At 48.0% G+C, this 23,445-nt stretch overlaps 1 protein-coding gene across 2 annotated transcripts in view; it reads right to left on the bottom strand.

Moving 5' to 3' along the window:
* The window catches only part of ATP6V0A4 (ATPase H+ transporting V0 subunit a4), a 79,534-nt gene that overhangs the window by 11,265 nt on the left and 44,824 nt on the right, over positions 1-23,445 (bottom strand). For both annotated transcript variants that reach the window (XM_084787614.1, XM_084787615.1), the window contains exons 10-16: positions 22,737-22,949; positions 17,444-17,594; positions 14,405-14,544; positions 12,566-12,723; positions 11,354-11,447; positions 4,513-4,631; positions 900-1,116 (exon numbers count right to left, since the gene is read on the bottom strand). In XM_084787614.1, coding sequence (XP_084643740.1) covers positions 900-1,116; positions 4,513-4,631; positions 11,354-11,447; positions 12,566-12,723; positions 14,405-14,544; positions 17,444-17,594; positions 22,737-22,949 — 1,092 coding nt within the window. The remainder of the gene's footprint in view (positions 1-899; positions 1,117-4,512; positions 4,632-11,353; positions 11,448-12,565; positions 12,724-14,404; positions 14,545-17,443; positions 17,595-22,736; positions 22,950-23,445) is intronic.

Below are 23,445 nucleotides of genomic sequence, written 5' to 3'. Positions count from 1 at the left end.
AATGATAAAAAGACTGAGGGAAATAAAAGATCAGAATGGGAATAAAGTCCAACTGTTGGAGCATACATCCACGGAATAACAGAAAACAGGGTGAGGTCTGGCTGACTCTGGGGACCCTGGCGTAGCATGAACCTGACTCTCAGTTTTCCAGAAACCCACCATCCGTGGAAGCAAAGGAGCTTCTGTTCTTGGTTTTATTTTTATTTTCTTTCCTGTGAACCTGAGCTGGAGTTTGCTTTTTTTTAACAAAAGATCTATCTGTTGTGTTTGCTTGTTTGTTTATATTTAGACAGGAGTTTCACTGTGTAGCCCTGGCAGTCCTGGAACTCTCTCTACAGAGCTAGGCCTCAGTCTCAGAAATCCATCTATCTGCCTCTGCCTCCCAAGTGAGATTTTTTAAAAATCTTTTCTTTTTTTTTCATGCATGTGGGGATCAGAGGACAACTCGCAGGAGTCTGTTCACTCCTTCCACCAGCCCAGGAACTGACCTTAGCCCTCAGAATGGCAGCCAGCGCTTACTAGCTGCGGAACTATCTTGCCAGGCCAAGATTTTTTAAATCTTTAAGGTTTAAAACTTAATGGGACATTGTACAATTCAAGCCAAGCCACCAGAAGGACTGTGTTGGGTGGTTTTTTGTTTGTTTGTTTGTTTGTTTTGTTTTGTTTTCTTCCTCTTTTCCTAGCCAGTTTCTAACTCCTCAGCAATAATGTCCCTTGTGCGGTGCCCCAGCAGGAGGAACGGGAGCCACAAAGCTGCACCTGTCCCCTTGTTTTAATGACAACACAATGCTCTTCCCAGAGTGCTAAGATGGCTCAGTGCTGCAAAGGACTTCTGAGACCACCAGGAGAGGCATCTTACAGAACAGAGTGGGCGTGAGGAGGTGTTCAAACAGACCTACCTGATGGCTGTAGAGGGGTGCATTGGAGGACTCATCGTAGTCGAACAGAAACATGCCGATGAAATGGATGAGGATGCTGGGAGCCTTCTGGGACGTGCGGGCATCGTATCGACACCACTTGAAAATGATCATGAAAACCAGGTATCCAAACAGACTCAGCATAAAAATCATCTCAGGGATGAACTGCAGGATGATGTTGAGGGGCCTTCGGAAGTAACTAGGGGCGGAAGACACATATAAGACACAACGTTAACAGAACGTTAATGCTTAAGCTTAAGCACTCTCCCCAGGGCGCAGGAGCTCATTTCCTTCTTGAGCACTGCTGGCAAGCAGCTGTGCTCCCCTGGGAAGCACAAGCACTTATGGATAGGAAAGGGAGGAAGGAGAAAAGTAACACTGGGGGAGAGAGAGCCTAGGTCTAGAAGGTACCACCCAGTGATCTGGCCACAGCTTCTCATGAAGACCTCACTCCCAAGTCACTTTTGAGAGTGAAATTAAGCAGAAACAAGGCATTTGGAAGTTTTTCTCCCACACATGTGCTAAGACAGGGGCTCCTAGTCTACAGCCCGTGGGCTAGATAGAGCCTGGAAACGAAGACTGGCTCTCATAGCCGGCAGTTACGTCAGGTGGCTGAACGCCCACACCTGTAACAGTCGCACACGCGCACACAGTTAACTCAGTGGTCCTCACTTTTCCATGATTGGGTTGAAGAAGAACTCTAAAAGCCGAGTCTGGTAGCACAAGCCTGTAATCACAGACACCCCAAAGGCTGAGGCAGAAGGATCGCATGACCTAGCATTGCCTGGGCTACATGGTGAGTCACGTGGCAGCTGACAAAGCTTAATGGGACCCTGTCTCAAAACTTAAAAGTGGAAAAGGAAAACCACTTGGCTTATGTCTATAATCCCAGAACTTGGGAAGTGGAAGCAGAGGAGCAGGAAAACAAGGCCAGCCTTAGATGTATATCCCAAGTTCAAGGTCAGCCTGCGCTACATGAGACCCTACCTTTAAAAAAAAAAAAAAATGGAGGGCTACAGCTGTAGCTCAGTAGCAGAACACTTACTTGCCTAGTGTAGTGGTTTGAATGAGACTGGCTCCCATAGGTTCATAATTTGGTAGACTGACTGTCTGTCTGTCTGTCTCTCTCTCTCTCTCTCTCTCTCTCTCTCTCTCTCTCTCTCTCTCTCTCTCTCATCAGGATATAGAGCTCTCAGCTGCTACTCCAGCACCATGCCTGCCTGCCTGCTGCCATGCTCTCACCATGTGATGACAATACCCTCTGAAGCCGTAAGCCAGCCTCAAATTAAATGCTTTCTTTTGTAAGCATTGCCATGGTCATGGTGCCTCTTCACAGCAATAGAACAGTGCCCAAGACACCTCGCCTGTGGGAGGCCCTATGTTCAATTCCTAATACCTCAAGAGAAGAAAAGCGTATTTTATGATCCTGAAATTCTATAAACTCTCTCCAGACACAATGCTGAAATGGGGCAGTAGAAGGTTCAGAGCCTTCTGCTCTAAGAGAGAGCCCTACAGGCTAAGAGGGGCGCTCTAGAGACAGAATGTCAGAAAAGGCCCTGATGCATATGGAGGCCAACGCCAGCCCTGCCCCACAGATCTTTAGCTTCTCACCCACAGTGCTTCCCTCGGGGCAGAGCATCCTTGACTTTCCAAGCAGAACCACTTCTATGGCCTCTCAGTGAAGGTCACCTTGCAACTGGTTCTTGCCAACAAAAGGGAACCAGAAATGGCACCTGCCATTTTGGATGGAAGCTTCCACACTTACTGGGTAACTCTCTGCCTTTTCTCTGCCATGGCACTTGCAGGGCTCCATGGAGTGGCCACGCATCCTCCAAGCCCCCTGGGTGGAAGGATGACAGATGTGGGACCCGTGTGAGCCCTGCTGTGATTCATAATCTTAAGCCATTGAGGTTGGAGTTGTTCGTTTCCCTGTAACCTAACCCATTCTGGTCATGTGTTCCCATTCTCTTCCTCTCTCTGCCCTTCTGTCTCTTTTTTCGGACAGGATCTCCCATAGCCCAGGCTGGCCTTGAACTTGCTATGGAGCTAAACCTTGAATGTCTGATTTTCCTGCCTCCACCTAGGCGCTGGGATTACAGATGCACACCACCACCATACTCATTTTGTGCAGTGTTGGAGACTGGGCCCAGGGCTTTGTGCATGCCAGGCACACACTCTGCCAACTGTGCAACATCCCCAGCCCCCAATCTGTTTTGTTTACCATGATACCAATCTCAGCAGTGTCAAGCATTGAGCCTATGTTCACATCCCTTAGGCGCTAAAGTGGAGACTTCAACTGACTGACTGTGAGCTCTCCATCACTTCTGGGCGCCCCATGCCTTCTTACTCCTAAGTAGCAAGTGGGATTTCTATGTCACCTACAATCAGCTACCATGGTCAAAAGGCACACTGAGTGAGCACGTATGTGTCCAAACACACTTTTAGCATCAATACGTTTAAAAAGCTTTCAAGTGACGGATGTTGATGGAAGGAAAGGAACAGAGTGCCAATATGAACGGGCAGGAGAAAAAGAAGCTGCCACCAGCTGGGTGGTCCAGGGTTGGGAGTCCCTTGGCCAGAATCCATACAAGTCCTCCTGGCCCATTGGGTGGGGAATGAGCTGGGTACTACACCAACCTTTCCTTTCAGATGGGGGAAACACAAAGTGCTGTGAGCTCCCCAGCCCCCTGCTGAACCCTCAGACAGTTCTCAGGTGAAAACACACATTTACTTCAACAGACTCTGCACGGCAGAAACAGAGGTGCTCCTGCTTCTGGCCAACCAGCCTGTCTCAGCTCTAGTGAAGACTCACAGGACAGCTGCCTGCCGTGTGAAGGCTCACCGGTGGCACTGCCTCAGTGTCTCTTCCGTGCCTTAGATGAGCATTCAGAGGTGCGACAAGAAATTCACATGTAGGGTGGAAGACGGCTCATGAGTTAGGAATCCTTATGTTTTGGTAGAGTGCCCAAGTTTGGTTCCTAGAACCCATGTTAGACAGCACATGATCACCAGGAACTCCAGCTTCTGGGGACCCAGGAGCCTGCACTCACATGCCACACACACGTATACACACGTATACCCACACATGCACATACATACACTGACACACATGTATACACACACACATGTACATACACAAACACCCATACACCCACATGTACACATACACATACACGCACACATGTACACACACACACATACACACTCACATGTCCACACTCACACACACATGTATGTACACAAACACATGTACACATACTCACATGCCCACACTCACACACACAAACACACGTACATCCACATGTACACATATACATACATGCACACATGTACACACACTCACACACATACATACTCACACGCCCACACTTACACACACACATGTATACACACAAATACATGTACACACACATGCCCACACTCACACACACACATGTACACACACAAACACACATACACCCACACATGCACATACACACTTACACACATACACACTCCACATACACAACACATGTACATATACACATGTATACACAGACATACATACACATATATGTACACATAACCTAAAATGTTTTTTAAGGAAGAAACTCACATGTGATTGAAGAGGCTGAGAATAACACCAAAAAGCATTTGAGTAATCCCCAGGATGACTGACATCTTCATCTTGTAGGAGTTTAAAAACGTGAGTTTGTTTGAAGCCAGGTTCCAAATCTGGAATTTAAAAAAAAAACATGACAAGAAAGACATGAGGCAGAATTGGGGAGGTCTTTTGGAGTTGAGGCTACAGCACAGTCCCCCCAAGAAAGCTGCTCTGGCTATGACATGACTTTGGGCTCAGAGAAGGGAAAAGGACCAGCGTGTTGTAACTGCAGCTGTGGCGACAGTGTTAGAGCACTGGTGCCACTGGTCAGAGGGGACCCAGAGTTAAGGACGGCTGAGGTGGCCCAGTGAGCGCGCGGGCTTGGCGCCCAGCCTGGCTGCCTCTGCTGGTTAGTTCCTGTCATCAACTTGGCAAACTAGAGTCACCCGTTCCCTCTATCAGTGATTGGCCTGTGGGCCATTTTCTTGATTGGTGATTGGTGTGGGAGGCCTGGTGCACTGTGGGTGAGGCCATCCCTGGGCAGGTGGGCTTGGGTTGCACAGGGAAGCAACTAAGCCAGTAAGAAATTCCCCCCTCCACAGCCTCCGCTTCACTTCCTGCCCCAGCTTCCCCTCAGTAGTGGGAAGCTAAATAAACAATTTCCTCTCCACGTTGTTTGTGGTTATGGTGTTTATCACAGCAGCAGGAAACAAACTAAAACATTACCTGAATTCTTTATTTTTTTAATTTGTTCACTTTGTATCTCAACTGTAGCCACCTCCCTCATCACCTCCCAGGCCCATCCTCCCTCCCTCATCTCCCCTCCCCCCACTCCTAGTCCTCAGAAAGAGGCGGCCCTCCAACCCTAAAACAAGAGCAGAGTAGTAGCCAGGGGCTAGCCAGAGTCTCCCTGTAGCTAATGGCCCCAGTACTAATGCCACAGAAAGCTCACTAACCCGGTGGTCTGCATGCCGTTCCCTTGCTCCTACCCTTGAGCTCACAGGAAACCAAGCACATCCCGCCTGCCTGTGAGATGTGTCATCCAAAAGGCAACAAATCCACACAAACCCCTCACTTCATCAAAACTTCCTACTCCACATTGCTTTCTTTCCCAGAGGCTGTGTTCTTTATTCCTCTGTTGCTGTGATGTAACACCGTGACCAAGGCAACTCATCCGAGAGTTTGTTTCGACTTGTGGTTCCCATGGGATCAGAGTCCATCATGAAAGAGAAGCCTGGTGGCGTGAAGGTAGGAGCAGGAAGCTGAGAACTCACGTCCTTAACCGCAAGCATGAAGCAGAGAGGCGGTTTTCATCTCAAAGCCCCGCCCCCACCCCACCCCCACCCCCATGATGTACTTCCTCCAGCAAGGCTGCATCACCTTTGCTTCCCCAAACAGCGCCACCAACTAGGGACCAACTGTTCAAATGCCTGAGACTGTGGGGGCACTCTCACTCACACCACCACATGGGCCAACACCCAGTTAGGCACAGCTTTACTACACAGTCATCTTGCCCATCCCCCACTGTGTGTGTACATACTCACATACACAGGAACACACACAAACACGCTATCGGAAGCTGCACGGGGCTTGCTCTTGGCAATATTCTTCCCGCCAGTCAGCAAGAGACCAATAGGACGAGAAAAGTGGGGACTGCAGTGACTATAGGCACTGCCTCTACTCTTGGCACAGCTACCCTGGCATCTAAGCTACCTGGGACTTGCCCTCTGACCCTGCCTTTCTTTGGCCATCATAGTGATGACCCATTTCTACAGCACCAGTCAGCGTGGTGAGGGTAGGGTCCTTAACAGACTATAGACCTAGCCAATCAGATGAATTACAAATGCTAACAGGTGAAGTACCAGGCACACACATCAACCTCTTCGGAAATACTGATCTTATTTAATTCCAACAGACTCTCTCAGCTAGATACAAACATTCCAGTTATATAGATAAACTTAGAGAATTAATCATAATCTCAGAAAGAACAAGTAACCAATGTACCTTGAAAGAAAATATGATAGCAACTAATGCATATCATGTTTATGCAGTAGACTGATCCATCTGCTATGCAACCTCAGGGCTAAGGCTGTACAACCTGTTCATTCTACGGGTGACAAAATAGGCAAGGATATGTTCATTTGTTCAGAATCACAAAGCCAATGGGTGGAAAAACCAAGCTTTAGACACAGGCAGCCGACTTCCAAAGGAAGGTTTTTAACTACTATGTCCCCTCTGTGAGCATGGCTTAGTGGTAGAGCTCTTGCCCCCCATGTACGAGACCCTGGGCTCAGCACCCTTACTGAAAAGGGAAACCGAAAACACCTTAAAGCCGCTCTGCTGTGATGGAGGCCAGATGCTTTGTGATCAAAGCCACAGAAGATGCTTAGCACAGTAAGTGAATAAGTTGAGGACACTTTATACTATGCAGGGATTAAACCCTCCACCAGGCTCAAAGGCAGAGAGGCCCTGGATATAGGGAGCACAGCTGCCATCTCTGCCACTCCCTATAATGTTGTATATCTTATGGATTTGCCATCTTACTCATACACTCTTAGGCAAGAAATTGCTTGTTTTGCTTTTGTGGTACTGGGGATAGAGCCCCAGGCCTCGCGTTTACAAGCCCTAAATGGTACCAGTTCCACTCTTATTCTGAGCATCCCACCTCTCCGACCCTGACGTTCTTTTTCTTCCCTTTCAAAATTGTGGTCAAGTGGCAAAAAATGGACTCAAGACAGAAACTCTGGGCTACTTGACTGTTTAGGACTGGGACTACTTTCCTCTTTTTAAGATTACTTTTCTGTTCATTGAGAAGCTGCAGAGATGGCTCAGTGGTTAAGAGCACTGGCTTCTGCCCTCTGTGGGAAGTCAACAGTCAAAGTAATGGACTTCAATTATGGCATTTTCACATGAATGTGTCGCTATACTTTGCTCTACTTCATTCCCTTCTGCCTCTGTCTTCCCCAGGGCACCCTGGCTCCCTCTCTGTCTGGTTCCCTTTTCTCCCCAGATAATCCTCACTTCTGCTTTTATGTCACTTGAATTCAATTACCATCTGTCCTGGTTAGTTGTTGTTGGGCTTTGTTTTGGTTTTTGTATTTTGTTTTTTGCTTTTTTTGTCAACTTGACACAAACAAGAGTCATTTTAGGAGAGAGAACATCAACTGAGAAAATGCGGGCACCAGATTGGCCAGTTGGAATTGACCTGATTAATGATTGACGTCTGAGGATCCAGCCCACTGAAGGCGTGTCAGCTGGGGTGGGTAGTCCTGTACGCTGTAAGAAACCTGGCTGAGCAAGCCATGAGGAGCAAGCTAATAAACAGCACCCCTCCATGGCCTCTGCCTCAGCTCCCGCCTCCCGGTTCCTGCCCTGACTTCCATCAGTTGTGGACTGTGATGGGAAAGTGCGAGCCAAATTAACCCTTTCTTCTCTAAGTTGCTTTTGGTCATGGTGTTTCACTAAGTCTCTCCTTCTCCCATCCCCCCTTAAGATCTCTTTTCACCATTCCCCTGCTGGTCCTGTCCCCCACCACCGCCCGACACACTTTGAATCAAGGCTCTGCAGGAAAGCAAGCAAGCAGGGTAGGTTTTTCAGCAACAGACTTATTTAGCCTGACGCGGGGCTTTGGTTTGGTTTGGGTTTTGGTTTTTGGAGACAGAGTTTCTCTGTAGCTTTGGCTGTCCTAAAACTCCATGTAGATCAGGCTGGCCTTGAACTCATAGAAATCCACCTGCCTCTGCCTCCCGAGTGCTGACATTAAAAGCGTGTGCTACCATGCCCAGCTTATTTTCAGGTTTTTGAGGAACCCCCCCATTCTGACTTATGCGATGGCCACACGTGTTTACACCCCCACCTGTGGTGTGTAAAGGTTCCTTTGCCCCCATATCCTCAGCTCCCCCCCCAATTTATAAATGTGAAATTCTCCATCCTTGCTCAGCCTGAGGAGCAGAACAGCACAGATGGGGTTTGCTGACAGTTGGGTATGGGCTGTGCGGGAAGGGAAGGTAGGAACAGCGGGATTCAAAGCAAAGGAAAGTTATGAGACCGTGGCATCTCCTCCTTGCCTGCTTCCTGGCCATGACACCCTGACCGACGAGAAAGCTTTTCACACTGCAAAGATAACATGGCGCTGGAGAGAAGGCTCACAGTCAAGCGTGTGCACTGCTCTTGCAGAGCTTGCTTCCCAGCACCCACGTCTGCCTCACAACAACCCGGTACTTAAGCTCCAGGGGGACCTGATGCCTCTGTCTTGCTAGGGCACCTGCACTCACGTACATGCGCTTACATGCATACATACACACATACACACAGAAAGAAAAAATATAATAATAATAATAATAATAATAATAATAATAATAATAATAATAATAATAAAAGTAAGATCTTTTTAAAAATATTAATGACTCACAGTTTTCTTTCACACTTTGCAGTTTACAAACTGGCTTTCAAAAAACTCTGGTGCCCTCAATTTGATCACTTCTCCTTGGCGGGCACACAGAGGAAGGAGATGCAGACTAACCTAATGACACTTGATAGGCTGTGGTCAGATAGTGGGGGAAGCCCCTCCATCAGAGGTCTAGGGGAGAGATATAAGGCAGAAGAGGGAGGGAAGGTGGGAATGGGAAGATATAAGTGAAAGGACAGATAGCAATCTGAATAATAATTTTTTTTTTAACCTTAGAATGTAACTGGGACTGGGTAGTAGGTCTGAAGATCCCCATGCAATGTGTCTGGAGAGCTACTGTGAGGCCCACACTGGTTACTCTCAGTCGTTGAAGCTGAACCTGGCCACTCACGGAACTGAGAATAACATTAATAAAATTCAAGTCTATGAGGCATGGTTGATTAGGAGCACAACACTGCCACCTAGTGGCAGTGTGCACTGGCTTTCTATGAATGAATGTGTGTTTCCATTCACAACGCAGGTTTTTTTTTTTCCTCCTCTACTCGGTATCTCACATCTAGTTGACTGAGAGATATAACAAACAAGTAAATAAAATGAAAGTCCATAGGAGCTTGGGGAGATAGCACAGTTTCAGTCTGATTGGGACAGATGTGAGGCCTGGTGGCACTCAAAGAAAGAATAAGCAGGCTACCAAGATGAGACTTGATAGCCTATGACCATAAAGTAGGGGAGGAGGTCCCCCTCGGTCATAGACCTAGCGGAGGGGAATAGAGTGAAAGCAGGAGGGAGGGAGGAACGGGAGGATACAAGTGATGGGATAACAATTGAGTTGTAATCTGAATAAATTAATTAAATACAATTTTTAAAAAAAGAGATTTGTTGAAGTTGGGCCATGAGTAACAAGGACATGATTGGTTAGAAAGATTGGTGGCTTGCATATCATAGCCAAAATTACTGCCAATAAATAAATAAATAAATAATGCCAAAATAGGGAACCTGATATTAAGTAACTTATTTAATGTACATACTTTCTAGGCAACCAAATTCTGGGTCGGGGTGGGGATGAGACTGCATGTATTCAGGGACTGCCTACCACCTTCTCCTTTTCCAAGGCAGGATCTCTCATTGGTCAAGCAGGCTAGGCTGCGTAACTAGCAAGCCCCAGTGACCCACTTGTCCCCACCTGATGGTTGGGATTCCAAGCACACACCACCGTGCCTAGATTTTGTTTTGTTGTATTCTGTGAGACAGGGTCTCACTGTGTAGACCAGGCTGGCCCTGAGCCCATAGGAATTCTCCTGCCTCTGCCTCTGAGTCCTGCGATTAAAGGTGTGCATCACCACGACCTGTCCATATCTGGCTTTTGACATGAAAGTTCTGGAGACCAAACTCGGGTCCTTATGTTTGCAGCACCAAGCACTTTGCCAGCTGAGCCCTCCAAGCTCCAACGGCTTCTTTAAAGGCTTATTATCAGCCAGCAATGGGAGGGCTGCTGGGGAAGGAAGCAGGACACTATACAGAACGTGAGAGCCCAAGGCCCCGCAGAGTTCATCTACTGAACACAGCTCTGCCCATCACACAGACCTCAGCGTTTACCCCATCTCACCCTCAGTCTGCTGCTCCTTCTCTATTCAGAGATCTCAACAACTCATTGTTGTGGAGGAATTCTAATCCAGCAACATGGCTGCTTTGGCATGAAATCATATCCAAAGACTGTACGCATGATCCGGCTGGAACGACACACCCTTAATCCCTCTGGCTGGAATACAGACAGGCCCTCAGTACACACCTCTAATCCCAAACAATGAAGGTAAAGTTAGTTTGTAGAAGGAAGCACTCAGTGTTTTGAAAGTGATGTCTAATTGAGGAGCAGACAATGAATGGGAAATCAGAAAGATTTGACAGAATAGGACACGTCCAACTCTCACGAGAACAGAGAGGAAAGAGAAGTGACTTAAGAGAGGCAGCACAGAGCGGGGGAGGGAGGCAGTTTTAGTGGGACAGTTGTACAGAGACAGGGTGAAGAGAGAACAAGCTAGGCACAGGTGAAGACAGAATGAGCCAGAGAATGAGAAGGAGCCAGAAGAGTAGAACAGATTGCTAGAGGTAGTTTGAGGCCAAGCAGGGCAATTCAGTCAGAAGCTGAGAGAAACCAGTTTGAATCCATCAGCTTGGAGAGGGGTTTGAGGCAGAATAGCTGAGTTGAACCAGCCAGCCAGAGTTCAGAAAAAGCTAGAAAGAGTAAGCTTATTCAGCAGTTAGTCTTAGAGGCTGAAAGCATTCTGGGCCTAAATTAGATTGTACACAGGCTAGAAGCTTCCAAGACTAGGCCTAGGTTAGCAGGTCGAGGCAGTAAACCTCAGAGATGACAATTACATCCGGTGAATAAAAGCTGCATTTACATATCATCCAGAACCGGTATTTCACCCTGGAAGGCATTCTTACCGGATCAATCCCAAATGGATAGGGGTTTCCAGAGTACACCCCTGGGATGGCTGGGTCCAGCTGCAAATATGGACTCTTCTCCATGACGTGAACACTACAGAAACAAAGCGATGAGAGAAAAGTAACAAAAAACAATTGGTCAGGCCCAGAAAAACTACAGTGCCATCAGCCATGAGCTTGCAAGACAACCCAAGCACAGAAACTGGCAAGGTGGAAGTTTTGCTCACTCAATGGCTCCATATTTGGTCACAGAATAGCTACCATGTGTGAGGTACTGTCTTGAGCCCTGACACTTCTGAAATTACCCTCTGAACAACACAGGTTCACAGCCCAATTTTCCAAAGAGCCATAACCTTGACTGGAGTACAGTTAGGAAAAACAGAAACTGGGACATACCTGCAGGGCTGGGCTGAGGGGACCAGACAGTAAAGATTAGGGCAGAATAGAGCCATAAAGTCTCCCGGGGGACACCTGGGCTAGTCCTGGAGGGCAGGTGGGCTGTTTTGTTTTGTTTCATTTGTTTTCCAAGATAGGGTTTCTCTGTGTAGTTTTGGCTGTCCAGAAACCCTATGTAGACCAGGCTGGCCTTGAACACACAGAGTCCATGCCTGCCTCTGCCTCCTGAGAAATGGGATTAAAGGTGTGCACCACCATACCAGGCTCAGATGGACTTTTTACACATAGACTTTGATTTCTATAAAACTCAAGCCCCTATCGAAAGAAAGAAAGAAAGAAAGAAAGAAAGAAAGAAAGGATTTTTTTTTTAATGTGAAACTTGGTCAGGCTGCCCAGTGACCATGGAGGATGTGTCTGCCTCGTCCTCACCCACCATCCCCCAGGTCCTAGGTTACAGGTACGTGTCCTGCTTTTAAGTGGATGCCGGGATCTGAATTTGGGTCCCAATTGATTATTGGGGCTGGAGAACTGGCTTATTATTATATTGTTAAGAACAGAATTAAGAGTTCAATCCCCCAGCAACCAAAAAGGCAGCTCAGAAAACCTCCAGAGGCTCTAACACCTTCTTCTGACCCCAGCAGCACACACACACATGGTACACATACATACACACATGCAGGTAAAACATCCATACATGTAAAATACTAAAATCGCTTTAAAAACTGGATGGAATTTCAAGGACAGCTGTGATCTGAGCCAAAAGCCACCGAGGTCTCGGGTGGCCTGCAAGCGTGCCCCGGCAGCCTAGAGACTTACTTCCACGTGCCGTTTCTGAACATAGGCTGGACGCTCCAGGAGGAGCCAAAGATGTTAAAAGATTTGGAGAAGCAGTCGTTGTAGATCAGGCCGGTGTAGATGGAGAAGATGCCCATGAGCAGGATCAGGTAGCGCCCGTTGAAGAAGGTGTTCCAGATCTGGGCCAAGAAAACAGAAACTGGCAAGTGTCAGTGCGCTCTGCAGAGGTACAGAAGGGGAGAGTGACATGGGATCTCTGCAGCATCGGTAGTGTGGACAGAAATGGCAGGGCCAAGGCAGACATCCTATCCCCACACGCCTGAGCTTATGTAGGCCAGTCAGAAAATCCCTGGCCTGTATTTACTGTGCAAACAGCAACAGGCGAGCCTCGTAGACTCTTTCAGCAGAATGGATGGCTGTGCATACTGAGGAAGGGATTGGAAATTGACAGGCCGTGGCCTCCAGCACCTCCAGGAGACAAGCCCTGGGCTGGCCTCAGCCCCACCATTGTAGGTCAGACCTATACTCATCCAGGCCTTCGTCTTCACAGACCTGGCTTCTGTCTGCCATGTCTGCTAAGGAAAGCAACGACCTGGGGTGCTGGGTGTTCGTCCTAAGAACTGCTGATGTGTTGCTTTGCAACTTTAAATTTCTTCCACAGAAAATGGCATCTGTTAAACTTGCCATGGAAGACTGAACTGGTCACAAGACTGACCTTGCTTATGATTAACTCACAATGACATTGTTGCACCAAGCCAGCCTGTGCCAAAGGACTGCAGCCATTCTTACGTCTGGAACATAGCTGAAGGCATGTTTCCGCTCTGTCAAATGTATTACCATGAGCACATCCGCCATTAACTGTAACCAGCACAGGCTCCCCGGGGGCTTCTGTCATCACAATACCATGGAAGGTGACCCATGCCAAATGCAGAGAGACTCCACGTGAAGTGTAAGGTCTCAATATCCCCATGGTTTCCTTTGTTTGTTTTTCTCTGAGTATGGTTTTGGTTGGCCTGGAACTCACTCTGTAGACCAAGCTGGCCTTGAACTCACAGAGCTCCATCTGCCTGGGCCTCCTGTCTCTGCCTCTGGAGAGCTCTGATTGCAGGCATGCAACATAAGCCTGGCATAGCAGCGCATGTCTGCAATCCCAGCTCTCCAGAGCCAGAGACAGGAGGCTCGGAAGGTAAATGTCATCATTGGCTACACAGTGAGTTTGAAGCCAGGCTTGGATACCTGAAACTCTGCTTTAAAAAACAAACAAAGAAAAATAAGTAAGCCCAAACCCAGTATCTCATAATGCCATAGACAAATAAAAAGATGAACTTACTGTAGCAAGACACCCAAAGGAACCACCTTGTCCAAGGGTTTTATGTTGAATTGGGGGTATTTTTACAAACATATCTTATTCCTTATAGTGATAATCACATACACATTATTAAAAACATTGACTCCTACAGGTTTTTTTTTAACGTGTGTATCTATGTGAGTACATAGCACATGTGCACAGGTGCCTGAGGTCAGATGAGGACATTTGATCCCCTGGATCGAGAATCACAGGTGGTTGTGGGCCACCCAACATGGGTGCTGGGAACCACACTCAGATCTTCTACAGGAGCAGTTAGCACTTTTAACAGCTGAGCCATCTCTCTAACCCCTCACGTAAACATTTTGGTTTTGGTTTGTTCAAGATGGTCTCACACAGTCTGGCTGTCCTGGAACTTACTACGTAGGCCAGACAGAGCTCTTCCTGCCTCTTCCTCCTGAGTGCTGGGATTAAAGGCATGAGCCACCACGACCAAGTCCTCACACACACATGTTAGCATTTCTCCCCTCCAGGAACATTTGCTGACCACCCACCTCATTGGTGCTTTTCTGAGCCAGCAAGTGCCTCTCATTCAGGACCATCCACAGGGCTGCCATCAGCATCACCGTCCCGTGGCCACAGTCTCCAAACATCACGGCGAAGAGGAAGGGGAAGGTGATGATTGTGTAGGGAGCTGTGGGGTGACATTCACAGCAGCTGAGGCCCCTGAATGGCTCCCCCACACACACCCCAGCCAAAATTTCTCTAGGGACACCCACCCACCACCCACCCCCACATTGGCTGGCAGGTTAACGCAGCCTACCTGATTGCTTCCCCTCCACTATCTCCTCATAATACTGCCTTGGCTCCCACGGGCCTGAGCTAATCCAGGAGCACAGAGTCTCCTTTCTTGGTTTATGCAAGCACTAAGTCTTTTTTTTTTTTTTTTTTTAATTTATTTATTATGTATACAGTGCTCTGCCTACATGTAACACCTGAAGGCCAGAAGGGGGCACCAGATCTCATTGTAGATGGTTGTGAGCCACCATGTGGTTGCTGGGAACTGAACTCAGGACCTTTGGAAGAGCAAGCAGTGCTCTTAACCTCTGAGCCATCTCTCCAGCCCGCAAGCACTAAGTCTTATACAAGCAACTCAAGCTTCCCACAGTCGGGCAGTCAGATAGCATTTGCCGAGGTTGAGTTTTGACTGCGTGCTAGGCTGGATTCCTGATAGACTAAGATCCTGAGGGCTCTGGCCTAACCAGTAGATTAATCCCTTGATAATTCCTAAGATGGTGGCATTGGGAGGGGATGATGGGTGGAGCAAGATCTCAGGCCCTGTCTGCTAAGAAAGGGATTGGAAACTGGCAGGCTGTGGGGGGGGGGGGGCATCTCTAGGGGCCAATCCCTGGCCTCAGTGTCTGTTCCTCCATCATAGGTCAGGTCTGTATTTATTTGAGGAAACAGATTACTGTTTGGGATTTGTGTTGGCTAGTTTTTTGGTCTTTTTTTTTTTTTTCAACTTGACGCAAGCTTTAGTCATTCTGGGAAGAAAAAGCCTCCATCAGTTTGGCTGATAGGCAAATCAATGGCGCATATTCTTAGTACTAAATGATTTGAGGAGGCCCAGCCCACTGGGAGCAGTGCCACCATGGTCAGGTGATCGTGAGGTGTTTAAGAAAATAAGCTGAGGGGGCTGGAGAGACAGCTCAGAGGTTAAAGAGCACTGGCTGCTCTTCCAAAGGTCCTGAGTTCAATTCCCAGCAACCACGTGGTAGCTCACAACCATCTATAATGTGATGTAATGCCCTATTCTGACCTGCAGGGGTACATTCAGGCATAACACTATACATAATAAATACATAAATACATCTAAAAAAGAGAGAGGGAAAAAAAGTAAACTAAGCCACAAGACTCAAGGCAGTAAGCTGCATTCCTCCCTGGTCTTGGCTTCAGTTCCTGCCTACAGATTCCTGCCTCAAACTCTTGCCCTGACTTCCTGTCTTGATAAACTACAATCGTAAACTGAAATAAACCCTTTCTTCCCCGAGTTGCTTTTGGTCATGGTATTTATCACAAACTAGGACAAGACTCCACCTTGCCCTGACCTTTTCCATATTCCCTTTTAATCCACCCTCTTTTCTCCTCTCCAACATGCTTCTGCCACCATGATGCTCTTTCCAAGGAACCAGGCAACCTCAGGCTGAGCCCTCTGAAACTGTGAGCTAGACCTTCCTCCTTACGGCGGGTTGAAGGACTAATGTCCCCCATAGGCTCACATATTTGGACACTCAGTGCCCCCCAGATGGCTGCACTATTTGGGAAGATTATGGAACCTTTAAGAGGTAGAGCCCTGATGAAAGAAGTATGTCACTGAGGCCTGGGCTCAAGACTTTAAAGTCTTGCCCCACTTCCTGTTCTCCCTCTGTTTCCTGTGTGCAGATGAAAATGTGATCCCCAGCCCCCTGGTCCTACTGTTGTGCCACTGTTGTGCCTACCATGTTTATTGCTATGATGTGCTTCCTCTCTGGAACCATGAACTAAAATAAACCCTTTCTTTCCTAAGTTTCGTTTTGTTAGGGAATTTTATCACAGCAACAGAAAAAGACTAACACAATCCCATCTTTTGTAAGCTGTTTATGGAGATATCTGGCCAGTGTTGTGAACATGGTTAGTACAGGACTGAAAGCTGTCTCCTACTTCTATATTCTTTTTTTTTTTTTTTTTTTTTTTTTTTTTTTTGGTTTTTTGAGACAGGGTTTCTCTGTGTAGCCTTGGCTGTCCTGGACTCGCTTTGTAGACCAGGCTGGCCTCAAACTCACATCGATCCTCCTGCCTCTGCCTCCCGAGTGCTGGGATTAAAGGCGTGCGCCACCACACCCGGCTTACTTCTATATTCTCTTCAGTATCATCTTTGGTCTGTCCCCACCACGGACACAGTACCAGCAGTTACTCACAGGCATTGTGACCCCATGAGGCCCCCAAGTTACCGGTCACAAGTTAGAGGTGACTCAGGCTGTAGAAGTGCATTGCTCTCTACGTGGCTGCAGAGCATCTGGTCTACTCCTCTATTTCACTAACCAGGCCGCCATGGCTGCACAGCACAGCGCTAAGGATCTCTTATCCTGACCCCAAGCCCTGTGCATCCTTGTCTTTCTCACACAATAACTTCAGGATAGTAAAGATGCTGGTGGGCCCTGCCTGACTTGGAGAAGGAAAGGAAGATTAGGGTTGGCTGCCATTTAAAAGTTCCATGTGTAGCATCACACATCTGTAAGCTCAGTGCTCAGAGACGGAAACATGGAGGTCATGAGTTCAAGGTCACCCTGGGCTTCATGAGTTCAAGGCCACCCTGGGCTACATCTAGGACACTGACTCGAAACAAATAAATACGCAAAGATGGGCGAAGACAAAAAACCAAATCTTTCATGAGTCAGCATTGACAAAAGACAATCTGGGGCATCAGGAAACCAAATGAGTTGTCAAATGTCACGGTATAATTGGATTCACCTCCTGCGTTCGTCTACTGAGAGGCACACCTTAGTAATTTTCAATTTCTTGCTCCTCCATTGTACAAGGCCTCATATCCTTACCTGGGTTTATCTCTCGGTAGCTACCTACACCATAGGCATCGACAATGTTCTGGAAGCCAGCTGTAAATTTATTGGTCCTGTTGAAGGTGGGAGGGTCTGTTTTGGTTTCCACTTCTGTCATGATGGGGACCATGGAGGAGCCACTGAGTTCCTGCAGGAAGAACAGGTGGTCAGTGTGGGAAGACAAGAATGTGTGCTGGCACACAGATCTGGCATGAACTTGGGACATCTCCTGACCTTCCAGAGAACCATGACCTCACCTAGGAAGGGTAAATGTGTCTTAGAACTTAACCAATGTCTCCTACATAAGAGTATCAAAAAGGTAGAGCCCTTCCTGGTTCTCTGGCCATCTCCCCCAACACACACACACACACACATACACACACACACACATATACACACACACAGACACACACACATACACATAGACAGAGACAGACACACACACGTAGACACACACATACACATACACACATATACACATACACACACATACATACACACACATACACACATACACACACAGAGACAGACACACACACATACACACATACACACACATATACACATACACACACACACACCCCTCAGCTCTAGGTTCTCTATTCCACCTTCCCCTTCAGAAGTGACCTAGCAGCTCTAGAAAGCCCAGCTGCCTATGGCTGAATCACTAACTTGCCCCAGCTAGGTCCTCCCTGTCCCCTGCATTTTCTCAGAGCCTCCACTTTCCCAGATTCCTGTTCTGGAGCCATTTCATCAGTCCTGTCTCCTGACTTAGTGGCCACCGTTCCAGCTCAGTATTTCTCCCTCCTGAATCCTGGCTCCTATTCTCTGGGCTGCCACCACCTCGCTACCTCCTCCAGCCTCAGTCCTTCTGCTGATTCCTCCACCCACCCACGCTGCCCAGTCACGTGCGGGATAAACCAAAGGCATCGTTCTTCAAAGGCTTCCTGCCATCTAAAGAGTGACGTCAGCGCGCCTCGGTCTCACAGCCGAGGCTTCTTTACCATGTTGACTTAGCCCCTCGTGGCACCTTCACAACCCACTTCTCGTGGAAACCAAGACTACAAAAGCCACCTCTTCATTTGTCCAAGTCTTCCCAGTTCTCTGCGCTCTCCACACCATCACCCCACATCCCCATAGCGACAGTCAGATGTGCCCTGAGTGGGACGCCACCAACTGAAGGAGTATTTACTCTCCATACGGTGATGTCACCAGGTAGACCGCAAGACAAAGCCCATTTTAGAGACGAGGAAACTGAAGCATGGCAGGGTTAAGCAGCTGCTCCAGGTCATGAACTACATGGAATGGCTTCCCACTGTCTTGTCAAGGAGGGACGGGAATCACCTCCTCAGCGGCCCAAGACCTCTGCTCCTTCCTGTGCAGCTGACAGAGCAGCTGGCAGGAACCCCAAGGGACTGGCGGTGGTGATGACCGTATCCAACACCTGTTCTGTCTTCACGCTTCCTTCTGCCTCCTACTCACACAAGGCCTTCCACTCTTGTGTGGGAGAACACCTGCGGTATTTCAGGAGGCTGAAGAAATTGCTCTGGCCAGCCTTGGAGGAAGCTTAGCAGTATTATGGCCCAGGATGGCTATACCGAGACAGGGCCTCCTGCGGTGGAAATTTTGGTTTCTTTAAAAACTCAGTTATCTAAGCCAGGTGGCAGTGGTTCATGCCTTTAATCCCAGCACTTGGGAGGCAGAGGCAGGTGGATCACTGTGAGTTCCAGGCCAGCCTGGTTTACATAGTGAGTCCAGGACAGCCAAGGCTACACAGAGAAACCCTGTCTCAAAAAAAACAAAAAACAAAACACAAAACAGAACAAACAAACAAACAAAAAAAACCACTTCAGTTATGTTATCTAAATATGTTGCTTTGTTTTAATTCCAAGTGTGAGATATGGGACTGCCTTAGCTGAATAGTCTCATGCTGCCCAGAGAGGGACGTGGCCTTTGCCAGCTGGAGTTAGTGGAATTCTGAGGACTCTGAGGAGGAGGAGGAAGGCTGCTTGCTCATCCTGCTGCGTTTGCCATTTGCTGTTGCTGGACTGCTGGATATCCTGACAACTGAGATTGGTACTTCCCAAAGAACCAGACAACTCTAACCAGTGAAAACTAAGTCTAAAGAGGTCTACATCCCCTGTCCCTTCTAGCCTTCTTTCTCTCCTACCTAGGGTTGAGGGATGGGTTTGGGAGGCTAGAGGCATAAGATACCCAAATAAAAGAGAGTGTAAAAATTAGTGCCTACAGTCTCCAGTATCCGGAGGCTGGCCTGGAAATAGCTACTGTGATTATAGGCATGAGCCACCACTCTGCTGTATTTTTTGTTGTTTGTTTGTTTTGTTTTTCGAGACAGGGTTTTTCTGTGTAGCCATGGCTATCCTGGAATTTACTCGGTGGCCTCACCGAGAGATCTACCTGCCTCTGCCTCCCAAGTGCTAGGATTACTGGAGTGCACCACCACACCCAGCAACTCTGCTGTAGTCTGTGTTCAATTCTAACACCAGTATTATGGCACCACCTCCCTGGTGACCAAACTCTTTCCAACCTGCAGTGAAAATACAGACTGGGCCAAGCCACTCTGGCAAAAAGTACAATTGTGCCCCTACACCATTAATTGGCTCAGTAGATAAGGGTGCTTGTCACCAAACCTGATGACCTGAGTTCTATTCCTGAACTGGACATGGTGGAGGGTGAGAGTGGACTCAGAGAAGTCCTCTGGCTTCCACATGCATGAGGAAAATGTATGAGTTTAAAATGCCTCTCTGAGCTGAGCGGTGATGGCATACATCTTTCATCCCAGCACTTGGGAAGCAGAGGCAGGCTGATCTCTGTGAGTTCGAGGCCAGCCTGGTCTACAGAGCAAGTTCCAGGAAAGCCAGGGCTGTTACACAGGAAAACTCAAAAACAAAAACAAACAAACAAACAAACAAAAAAGCCTCTCTGTATAGTTTGGGAATTGCAGCTTGAGGGTGACAAAAAAAAAAAAAAAACCCTATGCTCTGAGGTCCTGCCTCTGATTTACTAATTGTTCTCTGTGCCTCAGTTTCCCTAAGCAGAAATGTGGACAGCTCCCACCACGTTGGCCATTTCCGCTGTGAGCTCTGTCTTCAGCGCTCTCAGCCTGGAAGCTTTACCTCACAGTATTCCCAGGGCCATCAGCAGAAGCCGCTCTCATTGGCCCCTCCTCCGAGGCTTGCTTGTGTCCCCTCCGCCATGAGCCCCACGTGCCTAGTAGAAATCTTTCCATCACGCAGATAGTTCCCTGTCAGTCAGACCAGCTTTCCTCTACCTAGTCCTCAACCCAATGGGGTTCACCACCCTGACACCCCGTGCAACAACCCAAGCGAGTGTACCACATTCTCCGGCAGGAACCAGTCAGTCCACCCTCTTGTCACCACAGAGACTCACTCTTCCCACTTGTGGCCTACCCTGGTCACTCATGTGGCCTTGCATGACATGAGGCATCTTCCTGCCTGGGCTTGGATGGTATTACTGTCATTCTCACCTGCCCACTACCAAGTGTCTGCCCTCGGGCACTCTTTGGGCTGGGCCTCACTCTTTCATCCATGAGGACAGCAGGGGTTTAGAACCAGTTCCTCCTGAGCACGCATACTCAGGGCCACATGCATTGCCATCTATCTTTCTAGGAGGTTTACTGGGGCGGGGCTGTGTCTACTCAGGTGACTCTGCATGCACTGTGCCCGGTGAACATTTCACTCACGAATGAGGGGTTAGTAACTAAACACCACGCGTGCGCTCAGTGCTGTCCGTGGCTGGCATGTTGGACCATCTGCACCTTTGAGCCCTTAGAACATAAGCTTGCTTGTTTTTGTCTCTCCAGCCACCCTGTGCCTCTATAAGGTGACAGGCAGCACCTATGGTCATATTGTAATGCGTATGACCACAGCTGGCAGAGTGGCAGTTCATGAGCACCCAACATGTACTCTTTGAAGATCAAAGGAATGGTGCCAAGTTTTCAATTGCTGGATAAAAAGAAGGACGTTTCCCTTCTGTGCCTTTGCACTGAGTTATAAATTGAAGGTAAAAAGGCTGGGGACACAGCTCAGACAGCTGAGTGCTTGCCTAGCACGCTCTAAGCCCTGGGTTCAATCGCCAGCACTGTATAAATCAGGTATAGTAATGCACGCCTGGAGTCAGAAGTTCAAGGTCATCCTCGGCTACATGGAGACTTTGAGACTAGGCAGAATATGTGGAATGCTGATTTGATTTTTTTTTTTTAAGATTTATTTATTTTATGTATGTAAGTGCTCTATCTGCATGTACACCTGCATGCCAGAAGAGGGCATCAGATCCCAGTATAGATGGTTGTGAGCCACCATGTGGTTGCTGGGGATTGAACTCAGGACCTCTGGAAGAGCAGACAATGCTCTTAACCATTGAGCCATCTCTCCAGCCCGACTTTTTTTTTTTTAATATAATGAAGGTTCAAGATAGAGACAATCCTACCACAAACCACTTGTGAAGTTCGCAACCCCAGAAGAGGACAAACAGGGGCTGCAGAGTGTTGGGGGATGGTCTGATGTAATATTTTGATGCTAATTAGTGTTTACTGTCTCTGACCAACCTTTTGCTTAATAAAAAGCCATCCCACCTGGTCAGGGCAAAGGAGATAGGTGGGGCTTAGAGAGAGAGGAATTCTGGGAAGAAGGACACCGCCACCAGGAGAAGGAGACCTAAAGTGAAGGGAGGAAGGCTGCCATGGGTTAGGTGGAGGAGAAGCACATGGCTGGCGTGGATGGAGAATCCAGCACAGATGAAGAACATGAGCAAGTATATGGGATTATGGATGGGAGGTAGCTTGATAGAAGTTATTGGAAGCAGATGGCATGGGATTCAGACAGGGAGCCCATGTCTACCCCACTATGGGAGGTAGTTTAGAGGATTGATATCTGCCCTACCCCAGGTTAACTAAGGCTATCTTAAAATATAACAAGTGAGAGGCTGGAGAGATGGCTCAGCAGTTAAGAGCATTGACTGCTCTTCCAAAGAACCCAGGTTCAATTCCCAGCACCCATATGGTGGCTCACAACTGTCTGTGACTCCAAGATATGACACCCTCACACAGACATACATGCAGGCAAAACACCAATACACATACAATAAAAAAATTTAAAAATAAATAAATTATATATACATATACATATATATATACCAAGTGCCTGTGTCTTGATTCATTGCTAGCCAGGCCTACAGATAATACTTGTAATTTTAACAACAACAGCAGAGGCCAGATGTGCTTTGCCTCCCAGCTGCCCTTGCCACTCACCATGCCTTGCTCCAAGGCCTTCTTGATGTACCTGGTGTCCGCTACCGGGAACCAGATCTCAGCAATGATGCACTGCTGGGTGACGTCGATGTTGCACATGTTCAGGACGTGGTAGACGGCCTTCATCTTCTGTACTTTGATGACCCAGGAGTGCCAGTTGGCAGCTGCCTCCTGCAGCAGGCGCTGTCGGTGAGACTCTGTTTGGGTAATGACCTGGATTAAAAAACCAAGACCAGAAAAAAAGAAATGAACATTCATTGGGGGGGGGGGTATTTGACACAATGGCAAAAAATGGGGGTCCGCCTGCTGCAGCGGCTTCCCCTGCCCCTCCCCTCCCCAAGGCTAGAACCTACAGACAAAGAGCATCATCCTTTCTCTCCTCTCCTCATGCTGTTGCTCTGGGTTGAGCTGTGTGTCGAGTTAAGATGAAGCCATCCTGGATCAAAGTGACCCCGGATCAAGCGATCAGGGCACACAACAAGTATACCCTGGGCACCATGGCAGTGATGGGAAAGACCTGTCCACTAGCCAAGGGCATCAGGTTGCCAGTGGCCACCAGACACTGGGAATAACAAGAAGGTTCCTCCCTCAGCCTCCTCAGCAAGAGCTCTGCCCAGGTGGCACCTGATTTTGGACCTCTGGCCTCCAGAAAGAACGGGGTGTGTGTGTGTGTGTGTGTGTGTGTGTGTGTGTGTGTGTGTGTGTGTGT

Source organism: Acomys minous (assembly GCF_964271855.1).
Source record: "Acomys minous genome assembly, chromosome: 6".
NCBI classification, from domain to species: domain Eukaryota; kingdom Metazoa; phylum Chordata; class Mammalia; order Rodentia; family Muridae; genus Acomys; species Acomys minous.
Note: the sequence above shows the minus strand (reverse complement) of the source record. Positions and strands in the feature narration are given on the sequence as shown.